The sequence below is a fragment of the Balaenoptera acutorostrata genome, chromosome 13 (genome assembly GCF_949987535.1).
Source record: "Balaenoptera acutorostrata chromosome 13, mBalAcu1.1, whole genome shotgun sequence".
In the NCBI taxonomy this organism is placed as follows: Eukaryota; Metazoa; Chordata; class Mammalia; order Artiodactyla; family Balaenopteridae; genus Balaenoptera; species Balaenoptera acutorostrata.
The window spans coordinates 81,954,983-81,973,006 of NC_080076.1; the positions used below are offsets into that span (position 1 = coordinate 81,954,983).

At 49.0% G+C, this 18,024-nt stretch overlaps 1 protein-coding gene across 1 annotated transcript in view; it reads right to left on the reverse strand.

The window, feature by feature from the left end:
- Positions 1-18,024, reverse strand: part of KSR2 (kinase suppressor of ras 2) — a 394,653-nt gene that overhangs the window by 296,889 nt on the left and 79,740 nt on the right. The window contains exon 3 of the mRNA XM_007189467.1: positions 17,819-17,969. Within this exon, the coding sequence (XP_007189529.1) occupies positions 17,819-17,969 (151 nt within the window). The remainder of the gene's footprint in view (positions 1-17,818; positions 17,970-18,024) is intronic.

Consider the following 18,024-nt stretch of genomic DNA (forward strand, 5'->3'; position numbering starts at 1 on the left):
GACTGACTTTGGCACTGAAAGTCTTCAGGCAGCTTTCACAACACAAAATGGTCCAGAAAGATACTGCCCCAAAAATGGTGCAAAAAGATATTGCAAAAAAAAAAAAAATTTTTTTTTTGAGCTAGGATGATTTGACAGAAAAACAAAACAAAAACACCCTGAGCAGATTTGAGAGTTGGCATTTGGTGGGCAATAAAACAAAATAATCAACCCAGGAAGCCAGCAAAGAAGCCCAAACACAGGCTGTCATCCTCGGAACTCAGTGTTGCTGTTCCTTCCTCTAGAAAGTTCCCCGGAACTCACTGGGGCTGCGTTCGGCCCCTCCCCCGGGGTTCTCCCAGCCCCCGAGCTTCCCTGAGTAATGACAGAGAAGATAATCAGACTAATACCCAGTAGCGAGCACATCCAGAGCTGAGAGCAAATAATGGGAAGAAGCCAGTCCCAGAAAGAGTGTCACAGGCAGAAGAGACGAGTACAAAGGTGGGAACTACTTCTTATGTTCCAAGAATCCCCAGAAGGTGTGTCTCTGAGCTGATACGGGCATCAATGCAAGAATAACAATCACAACCGGAAGCCACGGTGTGAACTGTACAGCTGTCGGTGAGGGTGGGGGCGTGGTTACTGCCGTCAGCTCACTGGCCCAGCATGAAGGTCAAACCTGAGACACAGAAGCACGGGGGAAGGGTTTAGACCAAGACGCCAGGCTCAGGGAGGCCGCGTGGCTGGTCCAGGCTCTCATGGCTGAAGAAGTCAGGGTGTGGAGAGCTGTTTACCTGCAAAAGTGATGGAAGTTTTAACTAGGTCCCTGGGGAGAGAGGGAAGGATTATGCACATGAGAGTGAGTGCGCGCCTGCGTGCGTGCGTGCATGCATGTGTGTTTGTGTGCGTGTGTGCGTGTGTATGTGTGTCTGTGCTGGAGGGAGGATGGTACATTAAGGCTCCTAGCTTTCATCTGGTTCCTGAAAATTTGACTGAAGACCCCTGGGAAAACGACACTCTGGGCATGATAAGCCAAAGTCCAACTCAGTTACGGGTTTCTGTGCTTTTATAGACCCTCGGTCTTCACAAACTCTGCTGGCTTTCGCCTGGCCTCAGAATACTTCACTTGTCGTCACCGCTGTCACCCTCGTCGTCACCGTCCGAGCAGGAACAGCATCAGCGGGGCGAGCCTGCCGCCTTGGAGAAGTCCAGACGGCGCTTCTCCACCCGGCACGCCTGAGGGGGCCTGGAGGCATTTTTTATTTCACGGTGGAGGCGGGGGTGGGGGATGGACGCTACTGGCCTCAAAGCTACTGGCATAGCGGGCTGCTGCTGAACAGCCTACAATGCACAGGACAGCCCGACCACAAAGAATCATCCAGCCGGAAGCGTCAACAGTGCCAAGGCTGAGAAACCCCAAGCTGCCCTTTACATGCTATCATGGAGGAGCCCAAGAAAGCCTCCTGCCTGGGGCCTGAGATGTGGTGACCCTGACATCCGATGGGATTAACAATGATCGTTGTTCTGAAGCACGTCGCCCCCACGCCATACCCGGAGACAGTCCGCAGTGAGGAAGGACCCCGTGGAAGCCGACAGATCCCCTGCCTAAAAGCCCTTTAGTCCAGAATCTTGCTCCCTTTGGGGAAATAAATATAGTCCTACGGTTCTATAAAAGATGATGGAAACTTTTCCAACCTCTCAAATGTACTACAGGAAGGCTGTGATGAGTTATCTTTTTTCTGCTCCAAAATCATAAAAGGGCTGCACTGCCCGCCCCCCATCCATGGGGCATGAGCTCTGGCAAATTCGGGGGCTTGACCGAAGTCCTGGCATGACCCTCGGCTGCCCACGCCCATTGGGGAGTGGGCTTTACCAGCCCTGGGGCCCCTGGACCATTCTGCTCCGGAGGAGTCTGCCTTCGAGAAGCAGGCTGGAGGCAGAACAGGGGAGCAGAGGGAGAGACCTTTGGCTTGGCCCATTCACTTGGTTCCTCTGCTTCCCAGTTCACTCCAGCCCAAAGGACCGAAGCACGGCTCTGCTCGGGCAGCAGAGGTAGCCCGACACGGGGAACCTACGTCATCTCGCCTGCTCCGTGCAACAGCCACGAGACGGCCAGGCACTTTCATGCCTGTGTCAAAGACAGAGGCTCTGACAGGCAAGGGGCTGAACCAGCTTCACTACAGTCCAGTGGCCCAGCCAGGATGCACATGCCAGGCTCAGAACTCACACACCCTCCCAACTGTGCCACAAACTGGCCGGGCCGGCTGGAAGAAGAACCCAGGAGCTCAGCCCCTTGCCAACTGTAGCCCGTGTCTTTTTTATCTCTGTGCCCCAGTGCCGGGCACGTGGCAAAGGCCAAGGTGCTGATTTCAATCAAAGCACGTCCTGCTGCTTCTCACAGCCATCCTGTTGACAGCCTCCGGGAGGCCCCCATGCGGCTGGAGTTACCCCATGTCTGGCCCCATGCTCCTCCAGACGTCTCCCAATGGAATGAAGCCACTGTCCCTTCCGAGCTCCCTTTGCATCTCCACTAGTCATTATTTGAAGGCATGTTTCAAGCTTCCTCCTTTACAGATCATCTTCTTCTCTTAACTGGTTTCTCAGTGTAGCAGGGAGACGGAGGTAAGAGCTTCAGTGACATGAGTGCTGCAGGAAGGTTAGTGACAGCAAGACCCCCATCTGAGCAGACTGGAGGCAGGCAGGAACCAGGAGCTGCTCCAATGCTGTGCAGCTCATGTAAGGCCAGCCAGGAAAAGAGACTGAAGTTCCCCCTGGTTCTCAGCCCGCCCAGATGCTCTGTCTATAACACGGAATTCAGCCTACATTGCTCCCTGCCGTGGATGGGTCAAGCCCTTTTCCTCTCAGGAACTCCTTTTTCCCTATTTGAAAGCTGAGGTGATTAGACCGAGCTCCCTTCCAGTTTGCACCTTAATGTAGATCTTTTTTTCTGTGGCACTTGAGCAAATTCTTTGGCGTCTCAGCTAAAGGAAGATTATCAGGCAGCGCCCCCTGGTGGTCGTCAAGAATCATCACATAGTGGCCCCGGTTAGATGGCGTCCAAGGCAATAAATACTGGGAGGAAAAAGCATCCAAGTGTTTGCAGCCAACCAGCTATTTGACTCCAACTTTTTCCAGCAAGGAGCCTAGGGTTTAGAGCAAAAATACAGCCTGCCACTCAGTCCCTCCGCCTTCCATGACAAGGCAGACGGTCTTTAGAAGTTAGAGCTTGAAAAACAATCTGTCACCATCACCCAGAGTGTCCTGGTATCCGATTACAAAGCTTGTCCGCCTCATTTCTCCTCCACAAAGTACCAGACGGAGAAGGGAAAAACAAAAGCGCTAAAGTAAGAAGATGATCAGATGACGGCGCTAAACCGACCTCTGTTCCCAAGGACAGGGCGGAGGTGGGGGGTGGGACACATCAACAGGTCTGTGTCACTGGGGGAAGGGAGGCATTTCGGGTTTCCTTTTCCAAGTAGGAGTGGAGGCAGCAGGGAGATCTGGAGTGCAGGCACCCCCGAATTCAGGATCCTATTGGGATGGTGTGACACGTTCCCCAAAGAGAACCACAGACCCCCCCTAAATGAGAGTGACCCTCCGGGGGCACCCTCCAGGCAGCACTCAAGAGATAATGAGGGCTTCCCTGGTGGCGCAGTGGTTGAGAATCTGCCTGCCAATGCAGGGGACACAGGTTCGAGCCCTGGTCTGGGAAGATCCCACATGCCGCGGAGCAACTAAGCCCGTGAGCCACAATTACTGAGCCTGCGCGTCTGGAGCCTGTGCTCCGCAACAAGAGAGGCCGCGACAGTGAGAGGCCCGCGCACTGCGATGAAGAGTGGCCCCCGCTTGCCGCAACTGGAGAAAGCCCTCGCACAGAAACGAAGACCCAACACAGCCATAAATAAATAAATAAATAAATAAATAAAATTAAAAAAAAAAAAAAAGAGATAATGAGATGTGATCCCCATCCCCCAAAAAACTCACAGTCTGGTGGGAAACAGACAAGAAGAATCACTACATGGGACACTGCAAGAAACACTAGAAAGCGCGTGTTTCTAGTGAGTCCGGCGTGGGTTTGAGTGCAGGCTCTACCCTGTAGCAAGTTACTTAATCTCTCTGGGGCCTGTCCATCCTCCCTGCCTTTTCTTCCTTCCCCTGAGGATTTAGTGTAGTAAGTGCTCAATAAAGGGCAGCTCCAGGTAATGCTGTACCACTGTGCAAATAGTAAGTCACCCTCATCGTAGAGCTCTCCACTGTCAATGTCCCCCAGTCTCATCGTGTACTTATTTCCCCCCTCCTCCCAGAGGAAGTTCTTCTTAACATCAGACTGAGATCTCTCCTGCCTTAGAGCATATGTGTATTTGTTTTAGCCAACACTCAGTATTTCTTGCTTGGTCTTTTACAACAAGGGTCAGCAAAACTTTTGCTGTAAAAAGCCAGGTAGTAAATATTTTAGGCTTTCTGGGCCATACGGTCTCCATTCTGCTGTTGCCGTGTGAAAACAGCCATAGACAATATAATATGTTGTCAACAAAAAATTAATCCATTGATCTAAGAAAGAAATGGAAAATTTTATTCAAGCCAAATTGAGGATTATAACACAGGAATGGCATCTTGGAAAGCTCCAAGAACTGTTCTGCCCATTACAAGTCAAGGTACAGTTATATAAGTTTTTGAGACAGAGGGCTGTACGTTAAATGACGTACTGTTGACAGTGTACACAATCCAGATCTAAGCGTCATCGTGGCCTCTTACAAGATCAAAAAGGAATGTTATCTTTAATTTTTTATATTTAAATTTTTCTTGTCTTGCCATTAAATGTGAATTTTATTTCACAATGTCAACAAATGGGTGTGGCGGTGTTCCAATAAAACTTTATTTTCAAAAGCAGGCAGAGGGCGGAATTTGGCCGGTGGGCTATACTTCACTGACCCCTGATTTAGAGAGAATTCTCTCTCATTATCTGTTTGTTATCTCCACCACACAAGCCCATCAGTGATATAGACAGAAACTACTCTCTATTTCTCACTTCTCTCTCCTGGGGCAAATCTAGAAATGCTTCAACCTCCCACTCAATGAAACTTCTGCTACTGTGCTAAGTACTTTATAGAAAACAAAAGAAGCAAAAAAAAAAAAAAAAAAAAGAGTCTGTGGTCAGCCTGAGCTCAAATCCTGGCACCCTACAATTCACTGCACGTGACCTTGGGTCACTAGGCTCACCTCCCTGCACCTTAGTTCTCTTATCTGAAAACTGGGGACTACAATAGTCCCTATCTCATGGGCAAGTTCTGAAGACTGAATGAAGTTACCCTTAAAAACAGCTTAGAACACTACCTGATACAGAGCATACTTTTAATAATTAATTGTTATTTTTGTGATGGCTCCTGCTATCCAGGAATTTCTAATCTGATATGGGAGATTTATATATCAAAATAACTACAAGAGAACTGCAGGATGAATAACACAAGAGTGGGGCAGGGGTAATCCAGGCAGCCTTCCCAGCAGTGGTGGCATTTAAGTTGCATTTTAGAGCATCGTCAAGAATTGTCTAAACCACAGGGAATTTAACTTCAGGAAGATGCAGCAGGAAGTTTGCCCTTTTGAACAGGTGCAGAGAAGGGGGTTAATCAATGAGGAAATCATAGAAATAACAAAAGGGGTGGGTACAGAAAAAGGTAAACAAACTGGGTTCAAGGCAGATTTTTTTTCCTTCTAATTTTTTTTTTGTTTGTTTAAATTACATCATTGTTTGTTCCTTGCCCAGAAAGATAGAAAATGCAGATGAGCAAAACAGAAATAACATCACCTTACTCCAAAAACAACTATGGTAAATATCCAAGTGTATTTCCTTCTAGACTTTTTCTTCCTATGGATCCATTTTTAAAATACTAACTAGCATGCAAATTATGGTCAAAATAAAGCCTCTTTTTTTTCCTTCCCCAAACAATCGACTGGATACTTCTCATATAAGATTGTAAGTCGGTAATCAGGAAAATAAGTCAACAATGCAAAAAAAAAAAAAACCAACAACAACAACTGAGTGAAAAGCGTGACTATTATGAACTGGACCCCTCTCGTAGTTTCCAGCAATGCAGTGTCACAATGTTGGGACATTTTAGGGGGAGGGGAAAATAACTTGGTTCAAATAACAATACAAGGTAATAACATTTTTCTCCATCCTCCCTGCCCTTCCTGCTTTCCTCCTGCACATTTATGGAACTTTTCAAACACATTCATATGGCCAAGGACGCCTCCCATTCTCTCTTAGGACCACGGCTGAGAAGGGCAGAAACAGTCACCAAGAGAGACTCAACCCTGCCAGGAGAAGGAAGAGCCTCCCTGGACTCTGAAGCAGATCAAGGGGCTTCTGAGCTTTCCCAGCCACACCCAGCTTGGGGCAGCGCCCGGCTCTCCAGTTCGAGGATCCCACCTGGAGGGGAAACATGGCCACCACCATCATCCCCCAACAGCATACAGCAGAAAGGGCTCTGCGCTGAGAATCAGGAATGGGACATTGCAGTTCCAATTCCAGCTCTGTGGGACCGTGGGAGGGTCAAAGTGACCTTCTTTTGGCCTCAGTTTTCTCACCTGTGAAATGTGTACTCATCTGCCCACCACTCACAGGGTTGTGAGGATCAAATGGGGTCATGTGTATGCAGGTACTTCCTACAACGGGAGGTGCTCTGTCAACAGGCGATGTTGCTGTTACTTGGTAGTTACATCCAGCCTTTAAGTAATTTCTTTTTATCTCAAGCTCTCTTTTAAGCTGCTACATCCCTGCAACCCCCCCAAAGGGCAGCCACTTCAGCGAAGGTAGAGGGACCTCCCAGAGTTAAGGGGAAAGCTGTCCCCACCTCTCTCTCTCTCTCTGGTTTTTTATTTTTATTTATTTATTTTTTTTGGCCGTGCCACACAGCTTGTGGGATCTTAGTTCCCCGACCAGGGATTGAACCCGGGTCCTCGGCAGTGAGAGTGAGGAGTCCTAACCATCAGACCGCCAGGGAACTCCCCCCGCCTCTCCCTAATGAGGGAGCCTCGGCTCGACAGGACTCAGATGGATCCAGGTTCAAACCCTGCCTCTGGTACTTAGTTGCTGTGTGACTCTGAGCTTCAGTTTTCTTGCCAGAAAATAGACATAATAATCACATGGACCTCATGAGGTTGTTGAAAGGATTAAATAAGCCAGTGCTGCATGTCAATTACGCAGGACAGCTCTTGGCCCGGTAAGAACTCAGTATGTGCTGTTACCATTATCATGGTAACAAGTCCTAGGTGCCGACCTGGGCCGGTTGAAACGGGAACTCTGGGAGTGGAGCCTTCCGGAGGATTCTGAGGCACACCCAGGTCTGAGAACCACTGTTCTAGTGAGAAGGGGTAGAGAAACAAATATTTAAAACGAAATCGTTGTATTTGTGATAGGGACCATGAAGAAATGAGTGAGTGACTGAGATGAAGGTGGGATCAGGAGAAGGTCTCCTTTGAGCTGAGACCAAAATGACAAGGAACCAGCCAGAGGAAGATTGGAGCAGCGCATTCCAGGCAGAAAGAAGGACCCGTGCAAAGGCCCTGAGGCAGGCCTTTCAAGGAAAAGCAGGAAGATCAGGGTAGCTGGGTGTGATGAGCTAGTGGAGACATCAGGAGCCTGGGAGAAGGAGCTGGGATCTGAGTCTAAGCTGTAACAGTCCGCCTGGGTCTGACTTGGCTGATCGGGTGTAGTGCACAGGGAACCCACAATCCTCAAACAGTTCAGCCCCTGCAGACCATATAGTACAAGTTCAGTGTCAGTTTTGTGCCCAATTCCGCTCAGCACCTGCTGGGTGCACCCACGGTGCTGATCAGAGATGACAGCGGGGAGCCAGGTTCTCTTTGTTCTCATTGGGGCAGGACAGGGGTCGGGGGTGTGTGTGTGCTGGTTCCACAAAAGCCAGAGCTGGCTGTGTGAGGCGGCACGTGGGCCAGACAGAGGGGCCAGAATGTGGCAAGAAAGCAGAAAGAGAGGCTGCATGGGGAAGGGCAGCTTAAGCCCTGGACTGGGTGCTGACCTGCGGCTCTGCTTCCAGGGCTGTAAGATAAAGGCTGGTGTGCGGGGGTGAATGTCCTGTGCCCCAGGGAGCAGCCAGAGGCTTGTGGGGAAAATATACTCTTTCAGATTCAGCTTTTAGGAGGGAAGGGGTTGGGGTGGGGCGGGGGGCAGTGTGCAGGAGGAAGCTGACTTAAAAGAATGATAAGGATGGGGCTTCCCTGGTGGCGCAGTGGTTAGGAATCCGCCTGCCAATGCAGGGGACACGGGTTCGAGCCCTGGTCCGGGAAGATCCCACATGCCGCGGAGCAACTAAGCCCGTGTGCCACAACTACTGAGCCTGCACTCTAGAGCCCACGAGCCACAACTGCTGAGCACGCATGCCACAACTACCGAAGCCCACATGCCTCCAGCCTGTGCTCCACAGCAAGAGAAGCCACCGCAATGAGAAGCCCGCGCACCACAATGAAGAGTAGCCCCCGCTCGCCGCAACTAGAGAAAAGCCTGCGTGCAGCAACAAAGACCCAACACAGCCATAAATAAATAAATAAATAAATAAAATAATAAGGATAATCATAGCTATCATATATTAAGCACTTGATTTGCCAGACATCAGGTTAAGTGTTTATATTAACTCTTTTCTTGCAACCACGCCATGAGGAAGATATTATCAGCATGCCCACTTTGCAGATGAGGAAAGTGAGGTAGAGTTAAATAGATAGGGAAGGTTGAGGCAACCCCAAGGGAAGCAGAACTAAGATGAAGGAGGAGGGAGAGAGACTGACTGATGGATTGAACTTTGCCGAAAGCCAGCTCCATCCATCTTTGCCTTATGAGTGAAGTGAAATCAAATCAAAACGATTCCCTTCTTAAAACCCCCTCCAACAGCCTCCCATTCTGCTTTTCCTGCCATGGCTCCGAGGCTCCCCAGGAGCTGGTCCCCGCCTGCATCTCCACCTGCACCTTCTCCCTGCCACCCCTGCTCCCTGCGCTGTACTAGCCTATTGTCGACTTGCCTAGGCTGGGACCACGTTTCCAGAGTCCTGTTCTCTGTGGTTTCAGGTTAGAGCTGGCAAAAGTGAACATGCACCAGATTAGGGCAGAAAAAGTGAAGCAGCAGTCACCTTGCTCTGAAGGGTGGCAAGGGCAGCAGGCGGCAGGTGCAGAAGATGGAGTTCATCCTCCATCTCCCTGCTCCACGGCCAACTTTCCTTCCTGACGTGGACCCTGGTGACCAACGGTGACCTCAGGTCCACCACCAGACACTTCCTGCAAACTCACAGAGGTGACAGCTCCAAAGAACCAATAACCTTCCACTGGCATCTACACCAGCCCCTCTTCATGGTCCCCCTGCAACAAATGGACATGCTGCTTCCAGAAGTTCCCAACAACCCAGGCTGGCTTCCCTTATCAGGGCAGGTTAGAGACTTTGCTCTGAATCTCCAATTAGTCCTTTCAAACTTTTACTTCCCCAGCTCCTCCTACCATTGTGTAAGGTCTGCACTCCTATGATAAATTCTTTTTTCCATTACCCTCAGGGTGGCTCTGCTCCCTGACTGACCCCTCACTGATCCAGTCACCAGCAAAAGCAATACGGTACCTGTTCCAGGACTAGCTTCTAAGGCAACTGGTGGCTTCCAATTCCTGCCTCTTAGAATGCTCACTCCAACCTAAGAAGCCCAAGCCACACGCAACACGTGGGTGCCCCATAAACAGCCCAGGTTGAACTCCCATCCAACAACCAGTGTCAACTGCCATCCACGCACGTGTACCGTCTTGAATGTTCCAGCCCAGTCAAGCCCGTAACACACGCAACCAAAGAACCACCCAGCTGAGCCCAGCCAACCCAGGGAATCATGAAAGATAACAATGTAGGTGCTGTTTTGAGCCATTAAATTGTGGAGTAGATTGTTACATAGGAACGGGTTATCAGAACACGCCCCACGGTTCAGCCACGTGGGTCTTCTTTCTGCTTCTTAACAGTGCTTTTGAGATTTGATGACCTGTTTCTTCTGCTCAAAATGTTCTTCCCCCAATCTTCTCATATCTGTACCTTCTTGTCATTCAAGGCTTAGCTTAAATGTCACCTCCCCAGAGAGGCCCACTGTCATGGTCAGTTCAATATGTCAACGTGGCTAAGGCACAGTCCCCAGTAATTCGAGCAATTATTAATTTATATTCCTGCTGTGAAGGTATTTTGTAGGTGTGATTAAAGTCCACAATCAGTTGGCTGTGAGTAAGGGAGATTACCCCTGGTAATCTGGATGGGCTGGCTCAATCCACTGAAAGGCGCTAAGAGCAGAACTCAGGCTTCCCTGAAGAAAAGGAAATTCTGCCCACGGATAGTGACTTCAGCTCATGCCCAGTCATTCCAGCCAGCCCTTCCTGGCCGCCTACCCCACGGATTTCAGACCTACCCAGCCAGTCACCACAATCACGTAAACCAAATCCTTGCAATGAATCTCTTAATATATTTATTCTACCGGTTCTGCTCCTCTGGTAGAGCTCTGACTGACCCTCTCTCTGTGGCCTCCCCATCAAAGCTGGCCACCTAGCCACCATCGCATCACCCTATTTTAGTTCTCCACATAAAACTGATCACCGTTTGTTATCTCTCCTGTGTACTGTTTCTCTCGACATATTCTAGAAAAGTGCTGTCCAACAGAACTTTCTGCGATGATGGAAACGACCTAGAACCGTGCTGTGCCAATAGGGTAGCCACTAGACACAGGTGGCTACGGATCACTTGAAGTGCGGCTAGTGCCATGGAAGAAGTGAAATTTTAATTTTATTTCACTTTAATGAACATACGTTTAATTCACCACATGAGTCTAGTGGCCGCCATATTGGACAGCTCGGGTCTGGAACACAAGGTCCGCGGGAGCTGGCTGGCCTTGCCCGCCACTGTGTCCCTAGTCCCCCACCGAGACCGAAACAAAGGATGTTCAATCGAAATTTATAGTGAATGAATGAGCCATGTCTGCGGAAGGGTAATCACATCAGGTTTCTGTCGCTTGCAATCAAGAGTCCTAACGCGGAGTCACGCTGTGTAAGGGATTCCTGAGAAGCCACAGAACAGCACACTGGAGAACGGATGAGGACGTGGCGCTGGAACACACCAGACACGGCGGGTGGTGGAAGGGGCGGCTCTTCCTCCACCACCCAGCCCAGCCCTCCCGAAGTTAGAAGCAACTGGAACAATAGGGCAATCAAGACGGCGCCTACTCTTTGTTCCCATGGGAGGAAGGCTAGAGTGGAAGGCGGGGTTCTGGTGGGCTTCATTCAATACCCAAACTGCGGAGATACCAGAGAGCATCTGAGGCTGTCCTATTTCGGGGCCACTTTGCATCCTGTTTTTCTCCTGGCTGCCAGTTCCCTGCCCTTCCACCCACCCCCAAAACTCAGGAGGAGGAGCTGGAGGGGGGCTCAACAAAGCGAGCTCCTGGGGCACCTGTCTGCCAGTGGCACCCTGGGCTCCTCTTACGCTTCCTGGCATCTCACGCCAAGCCACCCACCCTCTCTGCAGCCAGAGTGTTTGTTTGAAAACTGGACAAGTAATCCAGGCATCTTCTACTCAAAACCCTGCCATGCAAGCTCTGTGCCATGGTCCACCGTGGCGGCTGGCCCTGCCCCCTGTCTGATGCCAGCTCCCACCTCTCTGCCCAACATTCCCAGTGGGCCAGCCACACTGGTCTCTCCATGCCTGGGACGCTCCGAGCTCCCTTGCGGAAGCAACGCACTTCGATGTGCTCCCACCACCCCCCGGTCATTAGGAGACCTCCTCCTCCTCCTCCTCTCGGTCTCAGCTCTACCCTGAAGCCCCAAGAAAGTCGTCAAGCCCTGCTTGCGGAAGCAATGCACCTCGATGTGCTCCCACCACCCCCCGGTCATTAGGAGACCTCCTCCTCCTCCTCCTCTCGGTCTCAGCTCTACCCTGAAGCCCCAAGAAAGTCGTCAAGCCCTGCTTGCGGAAGCAATGCACTTCGATGTGCTCCCACAATCCCCCAGTCATTAGGAGACCTCCTCCTCCTCCTCCTCTCGGTCTCAGCTCTACCCTGAAGCCCCAAGAAAGTCGTCAAGCCCTGCTTGTGGAAGCAATGCACTTCAATGTGCTCCCACCACCCCCCCGTCATTAGGAGACCTCCTCCTCCTCCTCCTCTCGGTCTTGGCTCTACCCTGAAGCCCCAAGAAAGTCGTCAAGCCCTGCTTGCGGAAGCAATGCACTTCGATGTGCTCCCACAATCCCCCAGTCATTAGGAGACCTCCTCCTCCTCCTCTTGGTCTCAGCTCTACCCTGAAGCCCCAAGAAAGTCGTCAAGCCCTGCTTGCGGAAGCAATGCACTTTTCGATGTGCTCCCACCACCCCCCGGTAATTAGGAGACCTCCTCCTCCTCCTCTCGGTCTCAGCTCTACCCTGAAGCCCCAAGAAAGTCGTCAAGCCCTGCTTGCGGAAGCAATGCACTTCGATGTGCTCCCACCACCCCCCGGTCATTAGGAGACCTCCTCCTCCTCCTCCTCTTGGTCTCAGCTCTACCCTGAAGCCCCAAGAAAGTCATCAAGCCCTGGAACCCAGCACAGTACCAGATGTGTAGTGAGTGCTTGATACATGTGTATAGGAGGAAGGGGTGGGAGAGAGGGAGGGAGAAAAGCAGGGTCTTCCATTACCTTGAACCTGGGTTTTTCCTTCGGAAAGTGAAGGTACAAATGACCACAAATTATTAGGCTAAAAATAATCAAAAAGCCAAGAAACAGCATAAAGAGAAAGAGGAAACATCAGAAAAGAGAAAGCCACGGCCACAGCACTTTGATACCTGAGCCATGCCCCCACCAGGTTCTCCTCTGATAAGGCAGCTGTGACCCAGGAAAGGAAGGTTCAGGAAGGGAGCCCGTGGTCTTCATACCTGAGGTCTCCAGCCTTGGAGTCTCCACAGCACTTATTCTAACACACTTTCTAATGTACATGCTTATTATGATATAATTTATTGCCAGTCTCCCCCACTAGAATGTAAACTCCATAAGGACAGACATCTAAGCATACATTTTCAGAGATTTGAACAGTGCCTGGCATACTGTAGGCATTTGATAAACTTTGTTAAATGAGTGAATGAATGTTTGTGATTTCAGGCCATAGCTGATATGATAAGGAACGGTTACGATATCCTGGCTTCGGGGTCCCTGGAGCTTGTTGAAGGAATGATTGTGCATTCTTTGGTGTCAGGCTAAGGCTGACCTAACAAGCTGTGAGAAGAGATGAAAGGGTTAAGCTTTCCTATCTTTGGGGTTCCTTGGGCACTGGGAAATAAGGATAGCCCCAAAACCCAAGGAGAAAACTAAGATTAGAGTTAACAACTCTAAAATCAAGCTGCCCTATGCTCTAAGAAAGAGAGAGACAGAGAGATTACATGCATTCTTGGCCAGACATAAAGCTTCCTTGTCTCCATATGTTTGGTTTCCATATGAGTTTCTCAACACAACCTGTATTCCTTCAGTCCCTCAACAAACGTGCATTGAGTCCCCACTACACACCAGAATTTAAAATATCTGATTTCATCACTGTGGGAGACTCCAGCTTTCTGGCTGAGAGCTGGGAATACCAAGCTGAATATGGCAAGACTCTCAAGAAACAAGAGTCTGGTGCGAAAGACACTTGTTTTTTCCTCTAGTTTGGGATAACATTTTTGGTTAAGGTGAAGGGCAGGAAATGACAGGAACCAGCCAGCTCCCAAGATAGTTCGAAGCTTCAAGAAACCAATGATAATTTTTGAGCGAAGAGAATTTAAAGCAAGAATCCTTTGAGGGTGGCTCACTGCTTCCCCCTGGTGGAGATCAGTAGCAAGCATGTCAGGCGGCTTTCCCAAAAAACTTCTCATTCAACAAAGTGCAGAAGCTTCGAGGCAGGAGTTGGGCCTGAGAATAAACAGGGATTCACCAGGAGGACAAAGGGGAAGGGAATTCTAGGCAGAGGGGTGTGTACCAAGAGGCAAAATCCATGTCTGATCTAGGAAACCCTGAGTACCTAATAGATTAATTGGATATTTAGGACTTGTGGGGGAAGTGTGAACAGTGGGCTTCCAAATGGGAGCCAGATTCTGAAGTGCTTTGCAATCCATAAGAAAGACTGTTCATTAAGGCACTGGGGAGTTTTCCTGGGCTACATGAGCGGGAAGGTGTATTGATTCAGAGATATTTATTGAGTCCCTCCTATGGGCTAGATATGTAGCTGGGAATAAAATGGTGAATAAAAACAGGTATGATCCCTGCCCTCTTGCAGCTTTAAGGCTACTAAGGAAGAGAGGTATCCATTAAAAAAAAAAAACAACACTCCTTAAAAAAGTTTAAATGAAACTTAAAATGTGAAGAGTGGCACCATAACATTGAGGAAAGGCAGGAGTAGAGCACGATATTAAGGAGACTCAGAGCTGGGGGGATAGTGCTTTACTGAGTTGAGGTTCTCTCCAAGCTGACCCTGGCGCTGGAGGAATGTGGGCATGAGCGCAGCCCTTGGTCACCGCTTTCAAGGTCCCAGTGGCTCAAAGGGTGGCATCAGAGGTAGGACATCGTCAAAGGAACCTCAGCTGCCTAGGAAGGGCTGGTGGTGGCGGGAGGATTGATTTTATCCGTGTTTTTTTCAAACCGTGGCTCACAGTGCAAAAGTGGGGTGTGAAATCGAAGTGGTGGATCATCACCAGTATTTGGTAAATGATATGGAATAAAATAGAAAAAAGTGTATGAAATATCATGTATAGTAAGAATGAGTATTGTTTCATGAAACTTTTAGTTGTGTATGTGAATGTGTACATGCGTGTGTATTTGTGTATGTGTGTGTGTGTACAGGGTTGCAATATAAATCATATTTGTTACTGTGTATCTTGATTAAAAAAATGTTGAAAAACACCCGATTAGAGGCCCTCTCAAGGTCTCACCAAGCCCAGGATGTTACAAAGGATGATGGCCCAGCCCGTGGAGAGGTGACATAAACCCCTCTCTCAGGAAGAACTGGGGTCCAGCTCATTTATAAGAACTTTTCCAAACTCAGTAGCACAACTCTGAAAAGAAGATATTAACTCTGAAAAGCAATTAAGAACCTAACCTCATGGATGGACCTAGAGTCTGTCATACAGAGTGAAGTAAGCCAGAAAGAGAAAAACAAACACCGTATGCTAACACATATGTATGGAATCTAAAAAAAAAAAAAAAATGGTTATGAAGAACCTAGGGGCAGGACAGGAATAAAGACGCAGACGTAGAGAATGGACTTGAGGACACGGGGAGGGGGAAGGGTAAGCTGGGACGAAGTGAGAGAGTGGCACTGACATATATACACTATCAAATGTAAAATAGATAGCTAGTGGGAAGCAGCTGCATAGCACAGGGAGATCAGCTTGGTGCTTTGTGACCACCTAGAGGGGTGGGATAGGGAGGGTGGGAGGGAGACGCAAGAGGGAGGAGATATGGGGATATATGTATATGTATAGCTGATGCACTTTGTTATACAGCAGAAACTAACACACCATTGTAAAGCAATCATACTCCAATAAAGATGTTAAAACAAACAAACAAATAAAAAAAAAGAACCTAACCTCAAATGCTCACTCTCATGCATTGTGCGGGGCGGTGGGAGGGAGAGGCATAAATTGGTACGAATTTTTGGAAAGCCATATGGCGACATTCACCAGAAGCCTTAAAATATGTAAACACTTTGCTGCAGGAACTCCACTCCTATGAATTCACACTACAGGGATCGCCAAGGATGTACCCAAAGTTAACACTCAAACTTGTTCACTGCAGCAATGCTTATAACAGGGAAAAAATGGATACAACCTACATTTCTAGAAATAGGAGGCCAGTGGAATAAATGGTGGCAGATTTCAGGCGTTAAAAATGAGCAGGAAATACATTTATTGACAAAGGAAGATGTTTATGATGTAACATTGTAATTCAGTGCAATGTTTTAAAGGAGAGGAAACTGCCAGCTGCTTCTCACAGTAGGTAGAGAGAAGTCTCCTTGAAGCAGGTTTTGTCTGCACTGAGTGATTGAGAGGCCTTTCTTAACTATGTGAATGAATATCAGGTGAGTCAATAGCATTGTACTAGAGTGAAGAATAACATGACCTTTATAGCTAGTCAACCAGGGGTAAATCTGCACCTACCTGGAACATTTAGAAACATCTGGAGACGTTTCTGTTTGTCATGACAGGGATGGGGTAGGGGTGCTACTGGTATCTAGTGTTACCTCTACTGGTAGAGGCCAGGAATGCTACCAAACACCCTTCAGTGACAGAAGAGCCCCCAATTCAGGGCTATTGGATGATGATCGTAGCCATCATTAGAGTCTGCTAGCAAGAAAGAATCCAAACGGGCATGCATGGGGGAGCTGGGCCAATGACCTGTTTCAAACATGCTCTTTTTTTGTCCACTTCCGTCTCCCCAGCCCTGCTGGCACACATAATCACTCCATAAATACTCGTTGAATGTTGCATGTTGAACCCAGCTAGGGCACCTACAGATGAACAGCCACCTGACTGTTTATCAGTGCCAGACTAGTGCTCAACAGTGACTCCTTGTGGTGGGAACTGAAACAACCACGCAGGTGGACCAGTACGCTTTTCTTTGGCTGTTTGCAGAGCTGATCCCTTAGGACTGAAAAGGCCCCAGAGAGAGTGGAAAAATCATGAGGCTAGAGGAAAGCAGGAAACCTCAATCAGGATGATGTTTGGTGTCCTGCTAATCAGGGCAAACAGGTATTTGAGAAATTAATGAAAAATAGCAAAGAAAGATTACAATGTTAGACCTCAAACTGATAAAAACAAGTCAGAGGTTATTTTGTTAGGTGAAAAAAGCAGGTTTCAAAATAATATGTATGGGGCTGCCCTGGTGGTGCAGTGGTTGAGAATCTGCCTGCCAATGCAGGGGACGCGGGTTCGGGCCCTGGTCTGGGAGGATCCCACATGCCACGGAGCAACTGGGCCCGTGAGCCACAATTACTGAGCCTGCGCGTCTGGAGCCTGTGCTCCGCAACAAGAGAGGCCGCGATAGTGAGAGGCCCGCGCACCGCGATGAAGAGTGGCCCCCGCTTGCCACAACTAGAGAAAGCCCTCGCACAGAAACGAAGACCCAACACAGCCATAAATATATAAATAAATAATTAATTTAAAAATAATAATAATATGTATGGATAATCCTAGCTTCATGGTTTTATCATTTATGGTTTAGAGAAACTATACACATACCCATTTGTCAGGAAGAATTATACCAAAAATTATACCAAAATGATAACAGTAGAGGGTGGGGACTTGGGGTTATTTTTGTTTATCTATTTTCTAATTTATTTTACAATGAGTGTATATTATTTATGGAAAAAGAAAAATAAGAAGTTAGATGCTGAGCCAAAATACAAAGGCACTTCCCAATGTATAAGGCAAAAAGACCCTAGGGACTTCCCTGGTGGTATAGCGGTTGGAAGTCCGCCTGCCAATGCAGGGGACACGGGTTCGCGCTCTGGTCCGGGAGGATCCCACATGCCGCGAGCAAAACAAAAGACCCTAGTCTTTCACACACGCCCAATATTTCCATATCTGGGCCCTAATTATCCAGAACCCCATGCCCTACAACCTCAGAAGGTCTCCCTTGGGCAAGAGTAGCTGCCCTGACCACTTCTTCTGGCTCCAAATTCCAGGCCCCTCTTCCCTCTGCTCATGAGCGGTACGCACCATCCTGAGCTGGCTCTGCCTCATCCTGGCCTGCAGGTGCGGACACAGGAGCCCGGAGGAATGGCGGCACACGCTGGGGACGCGTTTCCATCCCCCTGGGGCTGCTCACCTGACATGTGGACGTTCCGGAGGCAGGAGAGGGAGGCATTGAGGCGGGCACACTCCTCCCGGTTGGCCCCGTATTTCTCCACGGTCTCACACACCTGCTCGTCCGTCATCTCCAAGAGGTCCTCCAGACTCAGCTGGCCCGGGGTGATCTCCTAGCGGAGGGAAGAGAGAAGGAGGGTAAACAGACCGGAAGCGCCCCTAGGAGAG